At 46.4% G+C, this 25,125-nt stretch overlaps 1 protein-coding gene across 1 annotated transcript in view; it reads right to left on the bottom strand.

The window, feature by feature from the left end:
* Positions 1-25,125, bottom strand: part of XRN2 (5'-3' exoribonuclease 2) — a 65,297-nt gene that overhangs the window by 19,889 nt on the left and 20,283 nt on the right. The window contains exons 10-24 of the mRNA XM_031434329.2: positions 24,666-24,740; positions 24,449-24,582; positions 24,291-24,348; positions 24,100-24,207; positions 19,963-20,007; positions 18,251-18,382; positions 14,838-14,953; positions 12,131-12,266; positions 10,775-10,882; positions 10,592-10,681; positions 9,853-9,925; positions 6,065-6,148; positions 5,180-5,277; positions 4,479-4,558; positions 3,171-3,227 (exon numbers count right to left, since the gene is read on the bottom strand). Coding sequence (XP_031290189.1) covers positions 3,171-3,227; positions 4,479-4,558; positions 5,180-5,277; positions 6,065-6,148; positions 9,853-9,925; positions 10,592-10,681; positions 10,775-10,882; positions 12,131-12,266; positions 14,838-14,953; positions 18,251-18,382; positions 19,963-20,007; positions 24,100-24,207; positions 24,291-24,348; positions 24,449-24,582; positions 24,666-24,740 — 1,394 coding nt within the window. The remainder of the gene's footprint in view (positions 1-3,170; positions 3,228-4,478; positions 4,559-5,179; positions 5,278-6,064; positions 6,149-9,852; positions 9,926-10,591; positions 10,682-10,774; positions 10,883-12,130; positions 12,267-14,837; positions 14,954-18,250; positions 18,383-19,962; positions 20,008-24,099; positions 24,208-24,290; positions 24,349-24,448; positions 24,583-24,665; positions 24,741-25,125) is intronic.

Here is a 25,125-nt window from a genome sequence, read left to right as displayed (position 1 = left end):
CAGAAAACTCCAAATAACAAGGTTCATTTTCACTCTGTGTTTCCCTGACACGTTCCATAACTGACGCCACTAAGCAGTGTCCCGGTGCACGCTGCTCCTGCAGGGGAAACGTCATGGTTCATACACCTGACATTTTAGGGCACTTACAGAGTTCACAGGACCTAAGATGCCTTTTCTGACGCCCCGCCAGGAGAGGCTACCCGGCCCCGCGCCCTGGGAATTCAGCACTGCAGGCAGCGAAGGTGCCCCCTCCCGAGCGCCCTCCACCCACGTCTGGTGCTTCCCGGCGCGCGGTGCTTCTTCAGGCCTGGGACTCCAAGTATCTGCTGGGAGTTGTAGGGACACTGCAGTAATGGTTACACTAAAAAACCCATCTTCACGTACATTCACATTTAAAAAAAATCCCCTTGAAGAGACAGAACATCCTATCCCGTGCCTGCTCCATCCACAAGTGAACACAGAAAGTGAGAAACAGCCTTTGAAGAAGGAAGTTTGGGCTCCTGGGAGACTTCGGCAAACACGTGTTCTAACACTACCAACAACCAAGCTTTGACCTGGGTTTAGAAGGATGCCAGGTGCCAGGAGAGAAAAAGAGGACCCTGAGAATGCTGCTCATTAAAGTGACACCCATGAAGGTTATCTAAGTGACAGGCTGCCTTCAGAAGAGCAGACAAGCAGCGGAGGGCAGGCGGCGAAGGGCAGAGCCCTCCCAGCAGCGGGAGGACGGCACAGAGATGGGCACTCAGGAGGCACCACCTGGAGAGAGAGGAGGCGGCGCCCTGGAGCGGTGGGGACTCAGGCACAGCCCTGGGCTCTGCCAAACTACAGCAGGAACCAAGGTCCAGGAGGGGCGGCAGTGTTTACGGGGAAGACAACAGATTCAGTGGGAAAGAAGGCGGGAGGAAAAAAACCAGCTGGGAGGGCACTACAGCAACCCAGGAGAAGAACGCGCAGAGCAGGCTCCCTGGGAGAAGCCAGAGACTCAAAATGATTTAAGAAAAAACTACTGCAGAGCAACGGTGCAGACACACAGAGCAGCGCGAAGTGAGAACCGAGCTCCTCCATCCGGGCACCCGGGGAGCAGGCGGCCCGGGGGCAGGACCATGAAGCAGGTGCGGACACCGGTCTGAGCCGAGACAAGCAGGGTGTGCATCCACTCGCGCAGATGAGCAGAAAGCTGCGCTGCTGCACCAGGAAGACAACTTTTTTATAATTTTAAACCATGTACAGGTTTTATAGAATTAAAGTTCACAAAGAATTATTCTAAAAATACTATGCCTAGGCCATTTGCCACGGTGGAGGACGAGCAGCACGAGGAGAACCAAGGGAAACAGCGCAGCTCTCATCAAAGGTAAACCACTGCGGGCTGAATCGCTGACAGAGTCACTATTAAAGAAATCCCAGGTCACAGCTGGCTGTACTCTTCACGGGTCCTTCCGTGAACTTAAGACACTTCAATAACCTCTAAAATACACTTTCTCAACGCCGCAGGCAAGACCTAAGGCGACGAGAAGGACACACCTGAAGCCAGCGTGAGGACACAGCTCCTCGATCTGGACTGTGACCTGGATGACACAGAGAGGGGACGGGAAAGGCCAGGAGTCCAGAAAGAGGGACACCACTGGCGCCAACGGCGACAATTCCAGACCTTTGTCTGTAAAGCAAAAACGACACTGGGGTACACAACAAGCCTGGAAACAAACACACGCCACGAACCACAGTGAACTGGGTCCTGGTCTCAACAACACCCCTCCGAGAAAACACTGAGAACTACCTCACAAGGTTAAGAATTAACTTTACTCTTTCACGAATCTCTAGGAAATCAACTCAATTAAGTCAATCTTATCACGAAGTTATTTTCAACATACACCTGAATATAGACCTGGATCTGAGATCTGCTTTATAAATTTAATTATCTTGTGAAAACACTAGACACTGGATGATACCAAAGGCCCCTGCAGGCTCCGAAACCACCACCACCACACAAACAAACCTCCAGGACCCCTCAGCTTCGCAGCTCTTCCCCTGGGCAAGTCTCCACACTAATTAGAAAGTTAAGTAGAACTGACTGTTTCTAGAGGGCTGGGAAGGAAGGCCCCTGGAAATAAGGAAGAAACTGCATAGCACGGGCAGACACGGGGCAACCCGGAGAGCACCGGCGGGGAGAACGGGCCCCCAGGGCCTAACGCACGGAGTCCTCGCGGCTGCCCGGGCCAGCCTGTGTGCCGTGGGCAGAGCCGGGCTGAGGGTCCGCAACTCCGCCCTGAACAAAAGCCCGAAGACAAAGAGCCAGGACAATTACGTGTAAAGATAAAGAGAAACTGGGTAAAGGTGAATAAAAGCAACTCCTCTGGGAAGCGCTCCATATTCACAACAGTTTTCCTTAAGTAAAAGCCTAGTTGCTATTTAAACCCATTAACGGCGGGAAAAGAGACACGCTTCTACTTCACAGTAAGAAATCCAAGACTCGCTGCGAGTGGGAAATGGCACGACTGCGTGGGATGAGCATTCAGGAGCAGCTTCCAGTCCTTGAATCAGCACAGCATTTGCCCTGCTTCTGTCTAGAGACTGAAGAAAACGAACACAAACCTGCCACCGGGGTCAGTAACTACACACAACAATCACACAGATGAGTGGTGCGTCTGCTGATTTTTTACATTCTAAACATTTTACATACTCAGCAGAAAATGCTGTCACCACTGAAGAAATGAACTATAAATTTTCCAGACAGTAGATATCAGTCCTTATAATAATTGTTGACAAAAAATTCCCAGATTCATTCCATTTCATCTTAATCAAAATCCAGGATACAGAAGTTTTGTTTCCAAACTCCATAGGGCCACGACTGTAATGTAATTAAAATGGTCACAAGCGGCATGGGTCTCTGCGCCCCCACGGCGAACCCCCTCCCTAATCCAGGAAGAATCAGAGGTTGTCAGGGGAAACTGGAAAGCAGAGAAGCAGGCTTGTTAAATCAGGAGCCTTAACAATATACATAATTTAAAGTCAAGAGTCTCTGCTCTGAGGTCTGCAACACGGGGACTCGCCGATCTCAAAGCGCTGGTGGGATAACAGCCACAACCTCCCTGAGAACCGGAGGTCCTTTCTGAGCTCACGTGCAAGTTCACAGCTGCGTCCTGGGCGGCTGCCGTGCATCTCGGGACACTCACCTGACCGCGGTGTTCTGTGTCAGGTCCCGTAACAAGGGAACCGGAGAGCACACCACCCTGAAGAGAGACAAGACAAGAGCCGCCTCTTTGTCAGCTGCTCCTTCTGGGCAAGCGGCAGCCAGACGCTGCTGCTCGTTAGGCTTTGAGGAAGGAAATCGTTAAAGTGCACCAGCAAAAAGCAATATAATCCCACATATCTTTAAAAAAGGACCCTGTCTTCCTCGTTTGTAATCTCACTAACAGAAAACAATTAATGGGCAAAGGGTTTATATCAGAATCTGTACAGGAATACCTACAAAACAAAAGGGGGGAGGGGACAGAGAACTGAATAGAAGAACAGAGCAGCTATTTCATAAATGAGGAAAACCAAATAGTTAAGTAATACACCACATGGCATTCCATTTCATCAGTAATCAGAGAAATGCAACTGTCAACAGGATAAGATAACCAGAGTCCGCCACATGGGCAAAAATTAAGGTCCTGACAGTCCCAAGGGTTGCAAGACCCCAGAGCAACAATCTCTCCCAAAAACTGGCAGCACTGAAATTATAAACCAGTGTAACCACTCTGGAAAACCAGCAGATCTACTCCTGGACCTACACCCTTGAGCCGCAGCTCTCCAACTCTGATCTCAGAACCCCTCTTATGCACTTAACAACTGAGGACCCCAAGAGCTTCTGCTTGTGTTGGTTGCAACTATCATTATTTACCTATTAAAAATTAAAACTAAGTAATTTTAAAAATACTTTAATTTAACAGTAACAGTGATAAACCTATTATTAAAAATCTAGTAAGACAACCTTAGTAATAAACTTAATATTAATTTAAAGAACTTTTAAATGAAAAACAACTACATTTTACAAAGCAAAACAAAAAAGACTATCATTACTTTAAATTTCTTCAATGTATAGCTTAGTATCTGTCTTAATATTAATATTAATAGCTGGATTCTGTTATCCACTTCTGAGTTGACCTCTTGCGTTATCAAACTACATTCAGCCTCTGGAAAACCAGCACACACTCGAGAGGAAGAGTGAGAAAGGCAAACAGCATCGTAACACCCTGGTCCTATTAGGAACAGTCTTGACCTCGTGGGTCTCCTCAACGGGTAGTGACAGGGCTACTATGCTGAGGAGCTGAGCCCCGAGCCCAAGTCTTCTTGAGTCCGGGGGTTTCTGTTACTGTTGCTTTGTTTTCTCACTGCTTTCTCATTATTACTAGAAAAAGAAACATTCAGGCAACAAAGCAAAAATGCTGACAACTAAACATCTTCCCAGCTGCCCCAACTACACACAGATGAATGCTTACTGATCTGGAAGAATGGCTTCTTCATCCAAAGAAAACCTTCCTTGAATCCCATGACAGAGTTCAGGCGGTACATCCACCGACTGTGGAAAAACACATTCCTGATCATACACCCCAAAAAATGGAAGGCGGGGACTCAGACGCACACCTGCACACCAGTGCTCACAGCAGCAGTGCTCTTAATAACCAAAAGGTGGAAACAATTCAAGTGCCCACCAACAGATGAGTGCATGAAAAAAATGCAGTGTATGCACACAATGGAATCTTACTCAGCCATGAAGGGAAGGAAATTTTGACCCGAGATGGCTGAACCCTGAAAAATTACACTAAGTGAAGAGAGCCAGACACAGGAGGACAAATGCTGACAATGCGATTCACGTGAGGGATCAAGTCACGCAAATTCACCGTCAGAAAGTGGCAGAGAAGTCACCGGGGCTGGGGAGGGCGAGTGGAGAGGTGCCATTTAATACTGGTTACTGGGTACAGAGCCTCCAACTGGGAGGACAAAAAGGTTCAGGAGATGGACTGAGGTGATGGCCACACATCATTGTGAATGGTCTTAATGCTACAGAATTAAACACTTAAAAATGGTTAAAATGGTAAATTCTGTTTACATTTTACCAAAATGTAAAAAGTGTACCCTGATGAAGTAACCCAACAAATACACCACGCGAACACGCTTCCTGACGGCGCGGCGGCCGCACCTGCGTGGAGCCCGCCCGGTACAGCTCCGAGATGAAGTCGTGCAGCGGGTGCTGCCGGCCCACGAACAGCACGTCGCCGCCCAGGCTGTTTCTCCTGGCTGGGGGAGGGAGAGAGGGGCATCAGACGGCTGTACTTGGAAAAGCAGTAAAAGGCATCCAAATTTTATAAACTTAATTATAAAGTTTATGAAAAATAAATTAACAGCAAGAGGCCTAAATATGTGACACAGCTCTGTAGGGAAAAAACTAGCAAAAAGGCTTCACAGATCAATGACAGTCAGGAAAGGATCACTAAAAGCCGTCTGAGCACAGGGCTGCACGGGGAGGCCCACGCTTCCTTCCCTCTGCGGAGCTCAGCGTCTCACTGCAAGACACACATAAACGCTCCCTGCGGAGACACAGATCGTGTCACCTGAGCACAAAAACTATCCTAAGGATGGTTGACAGAGGAATTATTTCTATAGGTCTATTACACTGGTAGTCAACAAATTTTCCAAGAGCCCACCCTGCAATTTCTCAACATTTTGAGTATCAGAATTAACGACAAAATCCCACTTTTGTGAAAAATAACATGAGCAAGCACTCTCGTGTCACAATCTTCAAGCAAAGTTACTGGTACTGAGCCGGGGTTGGGGGCGGGTGAAGGGAAAAAGGGAGATGGAGGAAGTCAAGCACCTGTCAGTTTAAGATTTTCATTTAGTGATGATTCAATTTATGGATAATAAATTTTAAAAAAAAATTCAGCTTTTGTTACAAAGAAGTAAAACCAATGATTTATGCCCCCTTCTATAAAAAATTTGACAAATGGAAAAAGTCAGATTTTAGAAGGAAACGTGAAGTGTGTAGGACGCAGACTCAGCGGCAACCAGGTGAGTGCAGCCTTACCCTCTTCGGGAGTGAGGTCCGGGTACACCTCCTCCAGGGCGGCCCGCAGTCTCCGCTCGTCCACGAATGGCAGCAGTGCGACACCTGGGGAGACCAACGCACACCAACCGCGCCGCTGTTAGGTCGCCTAATTTCCAGCTGGTCCAAGCAAACAGTTCTAGTAGGATGCTCCTGCTAATATAAACACTTTGGAACTGAGCTCTAATTTTTAGCCAAAATTCAAATGTAAAAGAAAAAATTCCAAATTTTCCATCCTTAAAATGGCTCATATAGGAAACCATGTTTGAGCTTAACTCTGCGATAATAAAAATTCTAAATTAAATGAACAAGAGGCCACCTAGACACAGTCTCTTTCTCAGCCTCACTTACTGGGCGCCCGCGGGCAAGTGGCCAACCTCCCAAGGGCTTAGGTCTGACCATTCATCCTTCTAGGACCTTGGTGTCTTCATGTTGAGATCATTCAACAGGAATACTCGTAAGTGCTGTTCAACTAGATTATTCGAAATGTCTATTCCAGCTCTAAAACCACATAGCACTGTTTCCATGTTGAAACCTGAAGACCACCTTTTACACACAAACAGTGGAGACCTGTTTGCTTAAATAACTTTGGGGAGGGTAGGAGAGATGCTCATTTTCAGGCTGAAAGCGGTCGTCTGGCACATGCTGGACTTAAGGTCACCGTTCTACCTGGACCCACGTGCACCACCACCAAGGAAGTGCGTCAGCAGCACGGTTACCTCCGACCAAGAAACGCAGGAAGTTACGAAGCGCGTCAAGTTCTGCTGTTACAGTAGAAACAGCATTTTGGCCAAATAAAAACTTCAACATAAACAGCAAAGAGAAATGCCAAATAGAGCTAAATAATTTTGAAACTACTGCCACTCAAAACTGCTGTGTTTGTGATGACTCCCTTTAAAGTGATGAGAAATGAAAGGTTTCCAAAGTTGTTTATTATTTAGCTCCCATATTTTCAAAGTTAGGAAACGTGTGCCATTGTACTACCTAAGTACGGAGAATATATATGTATTTTCTCATGTTAAAAAGAAACTAAGTTCTAGCGGGAATCTTATAGGGCCTAAAACATGATTTCAAGGTTGTTTACATCTATCCTGAGTCAGGCTATTTCAATCACCGGTAAGCACTCAGATGGAAAAACCTAGAAAGCTGTTCAAGATTAATTAGTCACACACCTAAGAAAAGTTGTATCATGAAAAACAGCAACATTATGTAGCTTTGTCTTCTACCTACTAGATTTAGGACCTAAAATAATCAGAAGGGCCTTCCTACAATGCCAGCGCCAGAAGCCAACTCCACGCAGGAAGCAACCTGCAGGCCAATGACAACCACCTGGTCCTCCTGGCAACACACGCGCCGCCCTGGCCAGGACAGCCGAGTGCCCGCACCAGCTGTGACCCCGGCGGCCCTGGCAGCGCTGGAGGACGAGCCGACAGCACCCACACCCTCCCGAGCACCCACCCCGTTACATGCTCTCACTCACTCGGTCCTCTCCACAACCCAGAGGCGGCCCAGACGGTAGTACCGTGCAGGTAGACACAGGGGTCAGACTCTCCGGATTCAGCTCTTAGCTCTGCCACTGTGGGACTCCAATCAAATTACTTAAATTTTCCATTCGTATGTAAAATACACAGCATTCGAAATGTCTCTGCTATACAGTCCTCTACATACTAAGCAAATATGAAAACACAACATTGCTACCATTACATACAATGTTGGTAAGTACACATGTTCAATAAACGTTGGAAAAGTACCCAGCTATGTTTCTCTTCTACCATTTTAAGATGTACTCGGACAAGAACCTAACGACTATCATTACTCTGCATGGGTTTTAAAGACATGTGTGAAGAAAAGACTGCCTCTCCCAACAGGACTTCATTTTACCTCAAGAACAGTGTGTTCTTGTTAGAACCTAATAGATGAAAATATTTATATAAAATATAAAAATATTAAAGATAGGAGTTTAAACCCAGCCTAAAATTCATCTGGAATCTTAAGCCAAAACAATCTTGAAAAAGAAAAATACAGCTGGAAGACTCACGCCTCCGGATTCCAAAGCTTACCAGAAACGAAGGCAGCATGGTACTGGTGTCAAGACAGATACACCGACCAACAGAACAGACAGCCCAGAAATGAGCCAGCACACGCAGTCACCTGATTCTCAGTAAGGGTGCCAAGACCATCCACCGCGGAAAGGGCAGTCTTCTCAGTGAACGACGCTGAGAAAATGGACATCCACATGCAAAAGAATGAAGCTGGGCCCTTCCCCTACAACATACACAGAAATTAATTCAAAATGGCTCAGTGCCCTAAATGCACACACCAGAACTACAAAACTCTTAGAAGAATACAGAGGAAGTTCATGACACCAGATCTGGCAGTGATTTCTTAGATGTGACACCAAAAGCAAAGGCAACAACAACAAAATAGTCCAACAAAAACTGGACTTTGAAAATTTTAAACTTTTGTGCATTCAAGGACCCTGTCAACAGAAGATGATGACCCACAGAACGGGAGAAAATACATGCACGTCACGTATCTGGTGAGAGATTAGTGTCCAGCACATATAAAGTACTCCTGTGACACAACAACAAAAACCCGTTTCAAAAATGGACAAAGGACCTGAATAGACCATTTTCCAAAACAGACACGACTCCTCTGGACGGTTTCTACCACAGTGACAGTCAGTGGTGACCTGCACGCTTGCATATTCACTCATTTAACAAAACACTTACACAGACAAATGCACTTACATCTTCACTTCACTACCCCCGTCCTTCTACGCCTCCTCTCCCTCTCTTATCCTCCACAAACGTATTAAAAACAACCGAAGACCTCAATCCATTTACCTGGGAAACACGACCACAGAGCACAACACCTACAATCGACAAGACACAGGCCCATTATCACTCTGCTATGAAGTAATATGGAATTCCTGTTACTACAGAAACCAAAAGTCAACCCTAAAATCTCATCAAATAATCACTTCAATCTGTAAATTACTCTTTATTCCCCTTTGCTCCACAACTCTCTTTGAGTCATTTTACAGGTCTTCTGCACCATGGGGAATAATCAAGGAAAAAGAGTGAAAACATAATTTTACCAAACATGCTTACTACTCTAGAAAAACATATGGTGGAAGAAGAGGTAAACATGACTTGGTGAATGGGGTCTGGTGCACGACAGCTGGCTGGCTGCCTGTGCGAGAGACTTCACTGTGCTTTACAATCAGTCATCATGCATTTTTGAGCGGGTAAGTATCATCTTAAATTTAGTACTAATTTCATATATTGTCTTTCTTACAAAAGCTGTGAACAGAGGAAATGAGAAAATAATATACAAATAAGAAATAAACTTTAAATTATGATTAATGTCAAGCATTTAAACTAAATTTCTAACACACTTTTCAGAAGTGTCCCTGGAGTATGAGCAAACCTCTACAAGGGCTCACACCTCTGCGTCCCTCAGCAGCCTCACAAGGGGTCAGTGACTGAAAGCAGCACGTCCTAAGTCCCATTAATTAACTATAAGGAGATTCAAAAAATAATGATTAACCTATTTCAACCCAGTTTACTGTTTATCAGAATGTTACTATTAAAATTACTAGCAATCACTGCTAATCAGGTGGGATGGAAAAATATCAAATTTTCACATATAATTCTGAAACATTTATCTTTTACAGGAAACGTTTTATCCCATAAATCATGTTTGCTCAGAGTTCCAGCAAAAAGAGAAAATTGTTTCAACAAAAAGGACTCACGTCTAAACCTTACCTTGCCATGCATACTTCTTCCCATTCAAGTCAATGGCAAAGTCTTCAGGGTAGAAGTCGATTATGCTAGAATCCTGCACCGGGGAGAAACGTAGACTCAAAACGCGAAGCCACACATTTCTCTTGTAAAGGAGTTAATGTAACTTCTGATCATGTTATCAGGCTTGATAAGAAAACGAGCTTTCATTCCTTTTTAAAATGGTATTCTTTAAATTGCAAGTTTAGTGAAACAAAATAAGTAATTTTATTAACTGTAATTTGTAAAAGATGAAAAAAAGGCATTACTATAGAACTTTAGAGTGGACAGCTGTGCGCCCAAGACAGGCAGTGAAGAGCTTACTGACTGTGACCACCCCACCTCCCAGCTGAGTCTCACGCCTCCCAGGGCACAAAACCAGCTTGGAGGGGATTCCAGGCGGGCCAGGTTTCTGAGCTCTGGCAGCCACCACGAAGGCTGGAACAAACAAAAATAATGGCTTACAGGGAGGCTGAGAACACAACACCTATTCTAAGAATTTTCCCCAAACACAAATCAATTTTATTTGCTGGTTAGGGTACCGATGGCCAAGGGAAGCAGGAAAAAAAAGCAGTGAAAAATACACAGAAGAACTCAAATACTTTCATTTGTTTCTGCACTTCACGCTCTTAAAGACGAGATGCAAAAGCAATTGTGACTATTGCTAGTAAAATGTACGACAGAAACCCAGGTCCCAACACCCTCAAAGCACTGAAAGACTCACAGGGTCACTCATGAGCTTCCGCCATGACGGAGGCAGAAAGTTACCACTTGCAGCTGGAAAAACCCCCATCAGTTGTTCCAGTGGTTTAAACTGCAAAAAGGAAAAAAACTTTAACATCTGACACACAATTTTTATCTAAGCCAGAATTCTATGAATTTTATGGCCCTGAATAATTCGGCTTACCGGTTTAGTCCCCTTCTCAAAGTCAGAGGGCATATCCGCAATACCTTCAAAGTCGGAAGCAAACGGCGCGTAGTGGAACGGGTAGTACCACTTCCAGGACGCACAGCCCTAGCCGCCAGACAGCAAAGCCCACACTGATGTCAGTGACACACAGACAGACAGACAAAGACTAGACTATTCAGCCTATAACATTCCATTTATAAAACACATGACTTCTGTTAATTTTTCCACAAGTCCTAAAAGTTATTTAGATTAAATCTGAACTTTTAAAATTTCATGTCAATGACCCCTTGATTTAAAAAATACTGCAAAATGTCTTTAATAATCAGTAGCTAATACCAAACTTCATATTAACAAACACAGTCTGGTGAAGATTTTCATCCTTAAAATGCGGCTGGTGGCATTTTTCACAGCTCTGGAGCTGCTGTCATCAAACACAATGAAGAGCAGCTGAGCTGACACTCCCTGGGCCGGCAGGCCTGGAGGGGACCGCAGCGTGACTGAGAATAAAACAGGGAAAAGTCTTGCCTTACAATTCCCTGTTATACTTTCAGTGACAAATTTCTCTATTATAAAACTATTCAAGTAAGCCCACCAAAAAACCCCCCAAAAGAAAAGCAAGTTATGCCCATAGAAAAGAGAGGTCTTCCTGGTGTGTGTTTGGACCCTGTGCCTGGTGAATTAAAATCTCGGCAGGAATAAAACATGAAATTAGAGTATTTTATAGGTGATGCTTAGTGCATTACTTTCTACTTCCTAGGCTCCCCTACTCCCAGATCACACCAAACTTCACTTGCTTCCCTCTCCAAGCACCCAACCAGACAGAACCGCCGGCGCTACAGCCCCACGTGGCTACCTGGCCTCTCACCAGTCTGACAGCTCAGTTATCACAGGCCGTTGAGGCAGACACGGGCTGCTCCAGCCAGAAAGCCCCTGATGTGACACCACCACCTCAGAAGGAGGAAGTGGTATCATTCAAGGTCCTCAGATTCTTACCAGAATTTTCCAGGCTTTGCCCTCTGTTCAGTCATTGAGCGCCTATCTATTAGCTATTCAAGTATTTTTTCATTCCAATTTTAAAGAACACTAAACTTTAGTCATTCGAAAGACAAAGTATACTCAACGATACCCGACGTGGAAGCCCTTCAACACAACATACATTAGCTTTGTTTGTATATTAACACCTAAGGAGGTTTAGAACCAAATTTAAAGTGATGAATTTCTAAACAAAAAGCTTTAAAAAAAGTGAGTCTAGGTTTAATTCAGAATACAGCTCAATGGCACACATTATTATAGAAACTATTCTCCTAAAATGACTAAAAGCTGGAGATCTAAAGGAAAGCATTCCCTTTGTACCTGGTAATAATAGCGAAGAACCCAGCAGAGCCCTTCCACGTAAGACTGCACAACTTTGCGACGGAACTTCTCATCGGCCGCGTCCACGTCGAATTTGTTCTTGTAGTACCGCTGCTTCCAGCCGGCTTCCCACAGCCTAAAATGCAGGCAAAGCCAGTTCACGCTCAAGTAATGTGCTTTTGGTAACTGTCTACCTGTGCATCACCCAAACCAACTTACATTCAACATCCAGGTGCAGCGTAAATAAGTCAGACAGTAATGTCAACAAACACAGCTTCATCTGATTATTTCTAACAAGTCTACTTTCACAGGATTTATTACCAACTCAAAGACACTTAAACATCAGAAACTCAAACACTGATTCTAATCGAATCATTATAGAACCACATTTTAAAAAAGAATAATCACTAAAGTAGACAGAACACTTGTTTGCTCAAATGTTCGTATTTGTGGAATAATTCTAAAATTACATTTTAAGATTCAAATATTGCAGGTGTTTTTAATAGTGCAAGTTCCTCAGTTTGTTAAAATATATTTAAACTGTACAAAAAAAGTCAGTTAAATTACTTAAAAAAAAAAAGACTTGCTTGGGTAATTCTTTTAGAGGTAAAAGGCAGTTTATAAAAGAGTAAAGTGTCTACCTAACCCACTCTCCCACCCTTGGGCCTTAGGCGCTTTAAGAGCCACCGGCCGAAGACAAGGCTGGGCACGCGCAGGCAGGCAGGCAGGCGTGTGTGTTCTGATAAAACTCAGAGGCAGGTCAGTCAACTCACTACACAATCATTAATCACTGAAAATACAACATGAAGAACCGCATTTTTCACCCGGAGCATATGTTTTCCTAAGCACTCACTTCTCATTCTCTAAGACATTAAAACATTTTCTTGAAGGAACACAAAGCAGCAGGAAAACAAAAAAATCCTGCCCGACCAGGAACACCAGGTAGGGCGATCCTACACTAAGGCTGCCCACTGCCGGGCGCCGGGTCTCACACACTAATTGCGGTCATGTTTCAGGACACAAGTGTGCCCTGCTTTTCAAAAGTTTGCATTACACCACTCTGCTTTTGCAAAAGACCTACATGAATACCTGTTTTCTTTAACCGAAAGAAATCCAAGGAGGATTTCTGCTTTAACCAAAAAAAGAAAGTGGAAATGACGTTCAGCGTGTTTTCCGCGAGGCTTTACAGGGCAGCGGGAGTGGTCCCGCCAAGCCCTGCCCGGGGACCACAGCCGGCATCCAGCTGCCGGAGAGCTGAGCACCTGGGCTTTATCTCCGTTCATTCTGTGCATCTGCTGGCAGATGTGTCCTAAGGCCACTGCTTCTTCACTGCACGCCACGGTGGCTATGACAGGTGTCACGGGCACCTTCACTTTGGGACAGTGGGGGACCTCATACCCTACACACACAACGGATTCACAGAACACCAACCAGGAGAAGGATTCTCTGTCTGTAATGTGGACTGTCACCATTTTACAGAAAATATTAACAAAATAGATGCTAAGAATCCCAAGCATTTCTTTTGGGGGTGGGGCAGTAATTAGGTGTTTATTTATTCTAGTGGAGGGACTGGGGATTGAACCCAGGACCTTGCACGTGCGAGGCATGCGCTCTACTACTGAGCTATACCCTCCCCCCTCAAGCACTTCCTGAGAGAAGCATTCCTACCTCGATTATCCTCAGCACAAGGATTAAATGATAAAGTACTAAATAAATCAAGCTAACGATTAAGCTAGTATTGATCATGATGGCTTCACAGTAAAACAAAAAACACTCTCAGAGGAAAAGCCATTGTCACAGAAGCAGAGCGGTAAAACTCAAGTCAGGTAAGTGTTCGATGACAGGTCACCAGAGATCTCAGAATCCGACATCAAAGGACGTCTGGAAAGCGCAGAATCACACATGACACCTGTCAAGTTTCTAATCACAAATACAAATACAGCATCGACACCCCGTGTAAGAGGGTGAACTGTGGACCACTGCTGTTTGCTTAACTCTGAAACATACCATTCTGCTAAGTTCTTAATGAGTTACTGAGACTGCTGGCCTTCTGCACTTGAAGCCCAGGATTCAGACCTGGATATAATTACGGGAGAGGCTGTCAGTCTTACTATAATGATGACCTCAAACTTCTCGACAAATTAAAGAACAAAAGGTTCCTACTATAAGGTGGTAAGTATACTGCTAAAGGAAAACTCTGTCATGAAACAGAACCGTGCATATGCCAAGTCTGTGGCTTTTAAAACTACATATTTATTTCTTAACCAAATGACTTTTGCATATTTCATCTTGAGGAAAAAACTTCTCAACTGAGATTAAAGCAAGCCACATTATGTATCCAACAGTAACTGAGCCTTCTGGGTTAAGCAGCTCGCAGATTCAAGCTCAGCACAGCAACATTCAGATCGCACAGTCTGAGCTCAACACCTCGCGTCTAGCTGAGCCGGGGCCTGGTCTCAGAGGGAACGCGGCTCGGAGGGCGAGAACCCACGCGCATACTAATCTCCATGCTTGGGTTTAACGGCTACAGCTTACTCCTCTCCCTGGAATTGACTGGCTGTTCCAACCCTCCACAGTAATTACTGGTGGATAAAAAGATCACGGGCAAAGATCTGACGGCACCGAGGCTCTAGGCTAAACAGCATTAATTAGACCACCTCTATTTCAGCAATTTGCTAACAAAGTGCTACCAAAAAAAAGGCGTCACCTGACGTTATCCTCTGGCTCAGGTTCACTGTCACTGTCTTCCGCTTTTCGTTTAATCCCTCTCGGAGACGGGGAGCCGTCAGAGGTGAAGCTCGTGTTAGGAGACACCGAAGGACTCTGCAGACAAGGACAACGTTCAGAGGAGGATTTAATTATTCATTTCACACACGAAGTTACACCCAGCCGCTATCAGAACCATGCTTCGTGCTACTACGCTTTTTAAAGAGCTGGTAAACAGACATGGTAAACGTATTTAGAAAACCCCAAGACTGATCTGGCCTGTCGCACTTCCCCCAAGAGTAACAACGGCGCCATGCTTCCTGCGCTGAACCTGAAAAGAATTTGAACATTCTGAGGGTAAAAACTGCTTCAGAAGAAAAACGAAAATTTTAATTTTATAGATTTTTTTTATACTACTACTTAAATTGTCTTCCTTTGGTGATTCCCTGTTCTTAGGAATTCATGATCACTTTCTACCATCAAATAGCAAACTTTATGTAAAGGGGGAAAAAACATATATACATAAATTAGTAATACATAAAATAGTCAAGCTGGTGAAAATGAAGTTAAATGCTACGTGTTCAAACTAGTACAACCCCTCTGGAAAGCGGCAGTTTAGCAAGACTCTGCCAGATAACTATTACATTATTTTACACATACTGTTTAAAAATTCAATGTAGACATAAACCTCTATTGGTCATCTTAGAAAAATGCACACCTTACTAGTACTTCAAAGACCTAGATATCACTTTAAATTCAGTACCACCTCTTCCTTTTGTCCCTAATTCAATGAAGACAGGAGCAGCCTACAGGATTTTAATATTTAATTAAAAAATTAAAATCTGCAACTGTAGTTTTATGTTAAATGACCAAAAACATAAGTGGCAAAAAAGGTTTTCATGGTAAAGGTTTTTCCTGTTATTCACAGTATATTAGGTATTTCGAGTAAATTGAATTATTTTTAAATTGAGAGCTCCGGAAGATATTTTAATGATACTGTAGCTAAAACCTTAGCATAAAGGTAACTCCCACCACAGGCTAAGAACGTTTGTTACAACAAAGCAAAATTGTATTTCACATAGAGTTTAAAACACTTTCCTTTTAAAAATGTATAGTGTCAATTTCACTCATGATGCCGTGTGGCCAACACTGTCCCCAAACCTCCACAGAACCAGTAAGGCAGTCAGTCCAGGAGGGCACTGCTGCACCTGCAAAGCGAGATGGGTGTGTTCGGGCAGATCTGAGCCAGGGGCACAAGGTCGCCCTTCTGGGCAGTGGAAGCCGCAGCCTCAGCGTGGAGTGGCGGTGACGGTGTTCCCTCTTCAGAGGTTATTGCCGGGATTAAGTGAAATGAAAGGTGTGAAAGATCGAGCGCACACCTGATTCACTGAGTCATCACTGCTACCTTTTAAACCCCAGGCTAATCCACCTGGATTAAAATTACGAGAGGAAGCTGTGTAAAAAGCAAACTTTCCCGTATTGACAAAAGATAAATTCCATCTTTAAATAACAAAAATACACTTCTGAGGAAAAGAAAAAAGGTGGGTGTTTGCTCTTTAATGCTAAACCTCCACCCTCACTTCTCCTGTCTCTACCAACAGAAGGATTCTTTCCTGAACATACCAGATTCATACTAATTCATAAAAAAATGTCTTTTTTAAAAAGCCGTTTTGCAATCAAATTCTGTTAAATTGAGAAATAAAGAAACCGTGCTTCAGAATGTAAAGATTAAAAACACATATTTATGAAGAAACAGAACCCACGTGACCACCGGCAGACATGCGTCATGCACTAACACGCCCAACAACTCCAAAAAAACAGGGCAAAGAAAGCCACGCCAAACAACAAAACCCAGAACTCCAAAGGTCATCTTTAAATGAACTGGTAACATGGCTTCATGACTTCCTTAAATTCGGAACATTCTAGATGGAAATCCCTCTGTGCAAAGACTCCAAGAGAAATAACTGTGTCCAGAGGAATTAAATAAGATCAAATAAGCAAGGTGAACACCAACCTCCCGACTCTGACACCATTTCAGCGGTTATCATCAACAGTGGGCGGGTTCTGTGGAGCCTGAACAACCACTGGAGCCCTCCTCAGGGTACTCACGAGCGGCAAAGTTCAAACCCGCCTGCCTCCCAGACATTAAGAAAGCAGCATTCTATCATTCTCATGGCCGAGAACGCCGGCCACTTCCAGTCCCACTCTGAGGGGTTGTAGTCCCTGTGACCTTAAATGACAGACATCAGTGTTTTCTGTTCTACTCAAGGGTCTCACTGCATCCCCTTTCTCTGACCCTCCACACCCAACCCTGTTCATGAGCAAGGGATAAGACAAGAAAACAAAAATGAAACCAAACAAAGACACAACAGGAACCCAAGCGCCTCCTCTCAGGAGATGCAACGCCTCCTTTCTCAAATTCCAAATCTAAGGTCCTGAAACATCTAGTTGAGGATATATGGGAATATAAATTCAATCAGTCTCTCGATATGGCAAAAAATCCCACATATGGGATTGCCCTGTAATAAGGGATGCGAGCATCAGCAGGATAACTACTAGAAAAGCAAAACTTCAGTGTCCAAATCTATGCTGTTTCCTCGGGTGTATCACAGGAAAACTGCACACAGCATCTTCTCCTCCCCCTACAGAACTCCCTCTCACGCTTACGAGCGTGAAGTGAGCAACGGCTGCGACTCCCTGCGGCCTGTGCGGTAGTTCCCGCACCCCCGCTCGCCGACCTGCTGCGGGCCGGGAGCTCCTGATCTCATCAGCACAACAGGGAGCTAGTGGACAGAGCACAGCCTTGCTGGCTGGGACCACCTGCTCCTGCAGTTTGGACGACAAAGTTCAGACGAAGAGGGGTACCATGAGGTACCCATTCAGTTGACATGCAGGGGGTTTACAAACGGAGCAATCAGAGCCTGGGCGGTGAGAGCGGCCCTGAAACACCCTCGCTCTGTCCGCTGACTGGGCTGGCGAGGGTTCAGGCGGAGAGGAGACCTGTACTGAACAGACTGAGGAATACTGTTCTGCAGAACGCCCGTAACCGAGCCCTGGAAGGAAAGGCAGGCCCTCCTCTCGGGTTGCACGCCGAGGCAGCTGGCCATCCCCCGTGCTCCCGGCGCCGTCGCCGCCATGTCTTTGGAGAGAGGGGGCACCGGGGCCCGGCCGTGTCGCAGGCACACGCACTACGGGGCTGTCTACGCTCACGTGCACGCTCTTCTCGTCCACGTCACTTAGGTGTTTTCGTATTGATAAAGATGGATTTAAGAGAATTAACATCATCTCAAGGCAAAAGAAGTTGAGAAAAACTACAAAACAGAACCACTCCAGGCTAAGGGATTACCTCACACACAGCGGCAGGGGGCATGCAACAGTCCCCACCCTCAGTGGGCACGGAGGCAAGTCACTTACGGAGCTGTTCTGCATCCTCATTTCATAGGCTGCTTGTCTCGGGTTACTGGCCACTTGAGATCCTAGCGAACTTCTTGAACCCAGGGCATGAGGAGTTAATATTCCACCAGGGGAGAAAGACGGTTGATCTCTCTAACATAAGTGGAAATAAACGAACGTAGAAATTAAATCACAACACAGTTAAGAGGACAGGAAGAAACGAGGGCAGTGGGAAGGGTCCCCACTGTGGGCACTTCAAGGGCAGAACAGTTTTCCGCCAGCATCACGGGGTCATCCACATCTGACACGAAGGCGACTTGCCCTGCAAACAAGTCCGTAGCAGTAACCCTGCTCCAAGGGAACACACGGCGCCCGTTCTGCTGCGACTGCACGGACTGAGAGCGCCAGCTACTTTCAGTTCCACGCAGGAACTGTTCAAGCCTCATTAGGCTGTTCTGCTATGTTTACCTACAATTTCCTAACACGTTCAAGACATGATTTTAGGCAAATAAAAATAACAAATAATAACAAAAATATAACATTTACCTTAATGGTTAAAAAAAAAGTCAAGAGTTTGATTTCTCCGTAGGAAATACAGCTTCTATTAACCCTTCACCTTGCTAGAATTTAACTCTTTACTGCCAATTAATTAGAGCTATGATTACAGCTATAACAGGTGACAGCTGTGGCTGACTGATAGCTACTGACACAAAATAATATCTGGTACAAAATAATATCTAGTACTACATATAAAATAAATAAGCTGCAAGGATATATTGTACAACACAGGGAATATAACCAGTATTTTATACTAACCATAAATGGCATATAACCTTTAAAAATTGTGAATCACTGTAGTCCACCTGAAACATGTACTACTATGTGAACTATATCTCAATAAAAAAACTAATTGAAAAGAAAGTAAAAAATACATAAAGTAGAAACCAAATACGTTCCTCTCAATCTAAGCGGCTTGGAACCGTCCTGCAACAAGTAACTCTACTCTTCTCCTTTCTGGGCTCCTGAAATTGCTCAAACCCCATGAAAGAGGAGAATAAAAGGCAGTCTCTCAACTGCATGAGTTTAAAATTCAACAAGGAAGACAAGAATCGCTAGAGATAAAGGGAAGGACCGCTCAACCTGGACTACAAGCAGAAGCAGCAAGGGAGGCCGGGGAGACGGCAAGGTGTGCGGGGTCCGGAGCAGGCACCTTCTGGAGGGGCCAACGGGAGGCAAGGCTCCAAGTCAGGAGGGACGGGGTGCGCTGAGAAGAGAGCAGGGGGAGCTGGCGGCCAGGGCCCGACCAGACCTCAGTGCGCACGGCAGCCACACTAAGGGTCACTGGTGACTTCCAAGCAGAGGAACAACATAGCTCTGATACCTTGTTCTAGGAAGATGAACCTGACAACACAGGCTTGCAAGGGGATACAAAGGGTCGACTGTTCTTACCACAAAAACAATACCTGATTCTTGTAAAACCTCAGACAGCTGAGTGTCACCTGCCCGCTCCTGCCTACTGAGTGTTTCCTGCAGACTCTCTCTGGCTTGCAGGACAGTAGCAATAAATAAGGATCTCTTTAAAGTCAATACCAGGTAAGAAGGCAGCTGGGTGGGGACTAAGTCCCTAAGCAACCCCTCCTGGGAAAGGAATAAAAAGCTCAGCAATGACCACCCTCCTCCCCAGCTGCGAGCTTAACACCGCTGCCAGCCTTGTGAAATTCGGGAAGACTCACCTTCATTCTCTTTCGTTTTTCTTTCTGTCGTCTTCTAAAACTGTCCTAAAAGTATAAAATCCACATATTCTGTCAAATAATTACACAAAAATGTAAGAGTTAAACATTACCAGGAATGATTCAGGAGACAATTAAAGTTTTAAAGGAAGACCCCAGAAACCAAGGCAACAATTAAACTAGGCAGTGGAACGTGCGCTCAAAGTGCTGCAGAGCAGAACTCTGGATGGACAGAGAGCGTTCTAAACTGAGTTCAGATACAATTTAAATTTTCCCTCTGAATTTTTTTTTTCAGATTGCTTTTCACACCGTTTCAGGAAAGAATGCAAGAGTCGTGACAAAGACCCCTGGTTTCACGCTGGAGTGAATAGGCTGCCGATGTGGAGAAGACACACATGAGAAAACAAGTCTCTAAGTTGGAACTGAATACAGCTAATCATCAAGATGACCACTGGAAAGAGTCAACAAAGCAACTTAATAATGAGGCCTGACAGGTCCTAACCCTGAGACACGAACGGCACAGCGGCTGGAGAGCAGTGGGGCGCTCCGCCAATCCTACCCCCCCGAGTCCAGAACGCTGACCAAAGACAGGAAGACAACACAGACGTCTGCACTGCTTCTTCCGGGCTGAGCTGAGCCACAGCAGAGGGGCCAGGCCCCTCCACTCGTTTTCAAAATGCAGCCATGGTTTCAACCGGACAGGACTGAGGGCTGATCTTGTTCCCCACATGCGGGGCCACTCAAAGGCCTCCTTTACCTCAGAAAGCACTGAAGCAACAGTTGGGGTGGCCATGGTTGCTGTCCGTCACCCTACTCGCTGCACTGCCACCCCTCTGTGCCAGAGCTGCACCCCGACACGTGGTGACCGGCTGCCCTAAAACTCCTGAGACGGGAACACCGCCCATCTCCCTAACCGTTAAGGAAACTTCTCCTATCTGACCACGGCCCTCCCTTCCTGGCCGCCAGGACCCTGCACTCACCTGCCCTCCTCTCTCATCCTGCTGCGTCTCCACGCAGCTCCCTGGCCTCTTCGTGCTGGTGGCTCTCCGGGCCCGACACTTGGCCCTCTCCACTTCTCTGCTCTCACGGAAGTAATCATCCAGTCTCGTGGCTTTAAACACCATCTACCTGCTGACGACTCTCCTACCAGGACCTCTCCCTACTCATCACCCAACCTGGGTGTCTCAAACGGAACACGTCCAAAGTGGAATCCCCACCCTCAGCGCTGCCCCTCCCAGGCTTCCCATCACAGCTGCTCAGAAAAATGCTTGGGTCATTCCTGACACCTCCTGTCTCACATCAAGGATTAATCCGTTAGCCACACCTGCTGGTTCCAGCTTCAAAACATGCTCAGAATCCTGCCACCTGTTACCTTCTTCACTGCCGCCACGCTGGCTCCGATGGGCTGGCTGCCTCTACACAGCAGCCAGAGGGATCGCTCTACAGTACGTGTCACACCTCTGTCACGTTATGGTTACAAGATGCAGACTGAGAGCTGAAGTTCTGTTAACGACCTACAGGGATCTCTCAGCTCGGCCTCTGCCTTCTTTCCGACCTCTTCTCCTGCCCCCCCCCCCCACTGGCCCCTCCGTTCTGCGGACACCCGTGTGTGCTCCTGCTCTGCCACAGCGGTCCCCTCTGTCTGGGATGCCCCTCCCTCACACAGCTGCACGGCTGACCCCTCACGTCCTTAGCTCTTGGTTCTAAGCCATCTGTCAGCAAAGCCTTCTCCAGTCGCCTCTTCTAGGACGGCAGCCTCCCCATCCTGCCTTCCCAGACGCTTCCTCATCTGCTTTATGTTTTCATTTTTTGGAGGGGGGAGGTAATTAGGTTTGTTTACGTACAACAGAGGTACTGGGGATTGAACCCAGGGCCCCGTGCATGCTAGGCAAGCCCTCTACCACGGAGCTGTGCCCTCCCCCCACCTATCACTCTCAAACACATGACACAGTTCACTTCATTTTTGTGTTTACTGTCCATCTCCCCCAGAGAACGCCAGCTCTACGAGGTCAGAACTTCTATTTTTTTGTCCTTTTGTTTTCTGCTGTATCGGTAACACTCAGAATACTACCTGGCACAGGGTGAGCACTTAATAAGGATTTGCCAAATAAACAGCATCTGCAAGAAGAAAGGCAAACACCAAAGCTTGTGGAGTAAAAGGCGTCGCACTGACCTAGCCGCTCAGCCTCAGCAGTGAGCACGGAGGTAGCCCCGGTCTCCTCTCTGGCCCGCTGTCTCTCAGGGAGGCAGTCACACAAGCAGAGCAGGCCCACCGCACACAGATCCTACTCATGTTCAGTCCTTTTCTGTCCTATGAACTCCTTTGGAAATCTCTCAAAAGCCGCAGACATGCTTTCCAGGAAAACACATGCACCCAAATACTTATACTGAATCTCTGAGGGGTCATAAATTTTCCCCAGTGCCCAAGCATACTGACAGACGTCACACGACGTCACGGACACCAAAAAGACCCAAAGCTGTGAAATGTCCTCTCTGCCAGGCCAGCGGGAAAACAAATTACACACTTAACCCTAGAGCACTGTGGTATCTATCCAGGGTCATACATCCCCCCCAACACCAAACACCGATATTTAACAGGACGGAGCCCGCTGAAGCCACGTAGAAGGACTTTCCTGGCATGACGTTTGTGCACCGAGTGGCACGTGGCAGGTACAGCTTTTTCTTAAGCGTCAACGGCAGCAGGTCAAGTGTAGCCACCGTGCCTGGTGCAGAATTAGTTAAAAACGGCCGTTCCGGCAGATACGCGATATCCCAGACCAAGCGAGGTCTGTTTTTTGAATTTCACATGTAAAGCCTGCCAAGGACCCAAGGCTCTGAAAGCACACCTCCCTCTGCTCTGCAAAGGGGTACCCAGAGTTCCACAGCGGAGGCCGCCAGCCCCAGGCTGCAGAGCTGAGGGACAGACACTCCTGTCAGATACAGCACATGCCTCGCTCAGCCGGGAGACCATGGAGCAATGCAGCCGTGCTAGTACGTTACTACCGCTCAACAGCCACATGACTTAGAAAATCAGTCTCTGAGGGGAATTCCTTCACTTCCTTTCTGCTCATTTTACCCACCGCTCGCCTCCCTTCCACTCCCCCATGGTCACCCTCCAACCCACTCTGCCTCCCGGAGCTGCCCCTCCACCCTCGGCTCCCGGGGTGCCCCAGCCCTGGCCGAGGATGAGGGGCCTGTCCATCGCGCTCTGACACCTTGGGCAGCACCAGCGCCCCGCTCTGGGGGCTCCTCCCAGCTCCCTGGGACAGGCCCCACCTTCTCCCAAAGCACCCGCACTCCTGAGGGTCCCGCGGGAGGCACTTCACTCCATGCACGCTCCCAGGGAGTTCAAGTTCACTCTCACAGTGAAGTGTCTCCCCTCTGCTAGTGGTTCTCACATTTCCTTTCAAAGTCTGCTGCCAGGCGCTCTACATGTGCCCATCCAACTGGTCCACGGACTGCCCTCCTCTCAGGTGTCCAGTGGCCCCTCAAACTCAGTATCTCTTCTCATCCCCACCCCATCCTGCTCTCCTGGGTAGATGAGGGGGACCTGCTATTTCAGTGAACGGCACCGCAACCTCCCCACTGCCCAAGCCGGAGACCTGGGCTCCTCACCTGAGCCCTCACCCGATCATATGAAGCCAATTCCCAAGTGCTTTGTGATTTTATTTCCTTTTTTCAGTCTACATTTCTTAGAGCTGTAAGTCTCTGCTTTGGCGGATGCAATCCAACCCAGACCCCATCCACTCTGCTACCAGAGTACAGAGTTCCTAGATCCAGAGCAGAAACACTGCCTACAAAACTCGGCAGCCACTAGTTCAATTCCAGCACTCTTCTAGCTGTGGAATTCTCATTTCATGTCCCATTGATTAGACAGATGTTTGGATTTACATCTTAGTTAAGAGTAAGAAAAGAAAAAATTACAATGCAACTCTCACAGTGTGCAATACACAGCTCCACACAGCAAGCAGCACAACCTTTATACAATAGTCAAAGCACTGGCCACTCGTGATCACGTTGGTGTTTGATACACTGTAATGATTTAACAGCGCGCTCAGAGAGGTTAAAAGGACAATCACAGGGTCATCATAGCCTATTAGAGACAGGAGCAATTTAGCTACTGCAATAGAAACACTTTACCTCATCATCCTTTCTCTTTTTAAAAATGCTATCCTCAACTTCACCAACTGCTAACATGATCATCTGTACTCTCTGCAGATTGACATAACCACTTTCTGTAAGGTAACCCTGTAAGTGATAAAATACATGTAAAATGATCTCCTTTTAAAAGCAAATACTTCTGTTTTGAAATTATTCAAGAGTGAACTTACCCCAGTTTTGTGTACCACAGTTTTGTAAATGTTAACCAAACGGTCAATTGCACCTTCCCTGCCGCCAGGAAACAAACATTCCGCATTAGGACCAGCGTGCACTGCGAAGGCGGGAAGGCTGCGAGGGCGGCGGGGGACCTCCGCGCACGCGCACACACCTGATCTCCAGGGACGGCAGGTGAGGAAGGAAGTCGTTCCCCACAAAGAAGCACATGAAGACCCAGTCGTCGATGCTCCTCTCCACGTCGAACGTGAACGGCAGGCTGGCCATGGTGAGCTCTCTCTCCAAGTACTACAACCGACAAGGGGCGCCGCGTTACGGCTGCCAAGGGGCACCCCGCCTCCGAGCCCCGGGCTCGGGCCGCGGCTACGTACCTCGCGGAGCACACTGAGCCGGAGGAAGATGAACTCGCCTTCTGCACAAGGAAGACTGTCTGCAAGCTCATCGTGCTGCAGGGAGGGGGGAAAGGCTCAGCCCATCTACTCTGAGCCCTGCATTCTCACCAACCGAGCAAATACTGTGGCTTTTCTAAAGACAGACCCGCTTAACGTTACAAGTATTAACTAAAAAAAGAACTCACCAAACCATTTGAAAAATAAAAATCACCCATAATCTGAAACACACCCAGACCAGGGATCGGAACTGTTTTTTTGTGAAGGGCCAGACACTAAATATTTTGGCCTTTGAGGACATTTATGGTCTCTGTTGCATATTTTTTCATGTTTTATTTTGTTTTTACAACCCTTTAAAAACAAAAAACCTTAGCTCAGAGGCCAAATCTGGAGGGCTGTGTTGTGAACCTGACCCTCACCCACCCAGTACTGACATTCTGAT

This window comes from Camelus dromedarius, chromosome 18 (assembly GCF_036321535.1).
Source record: "Camelus dromedarius isolate mCamDro1 chromosome 18, mCamDro1.pat, whole genome shotgun sequence".
NCBI classification, from domain to species: domain Eukaryota; kingdom Metazoa; phylum Chordata; class Mammalia; order Artiodactyla; family Camelidae; genus Camelus; species Camelus dromedarius.
This window is presented reverse-complemented; position numbering and strand designations above follow the sequence as displayed.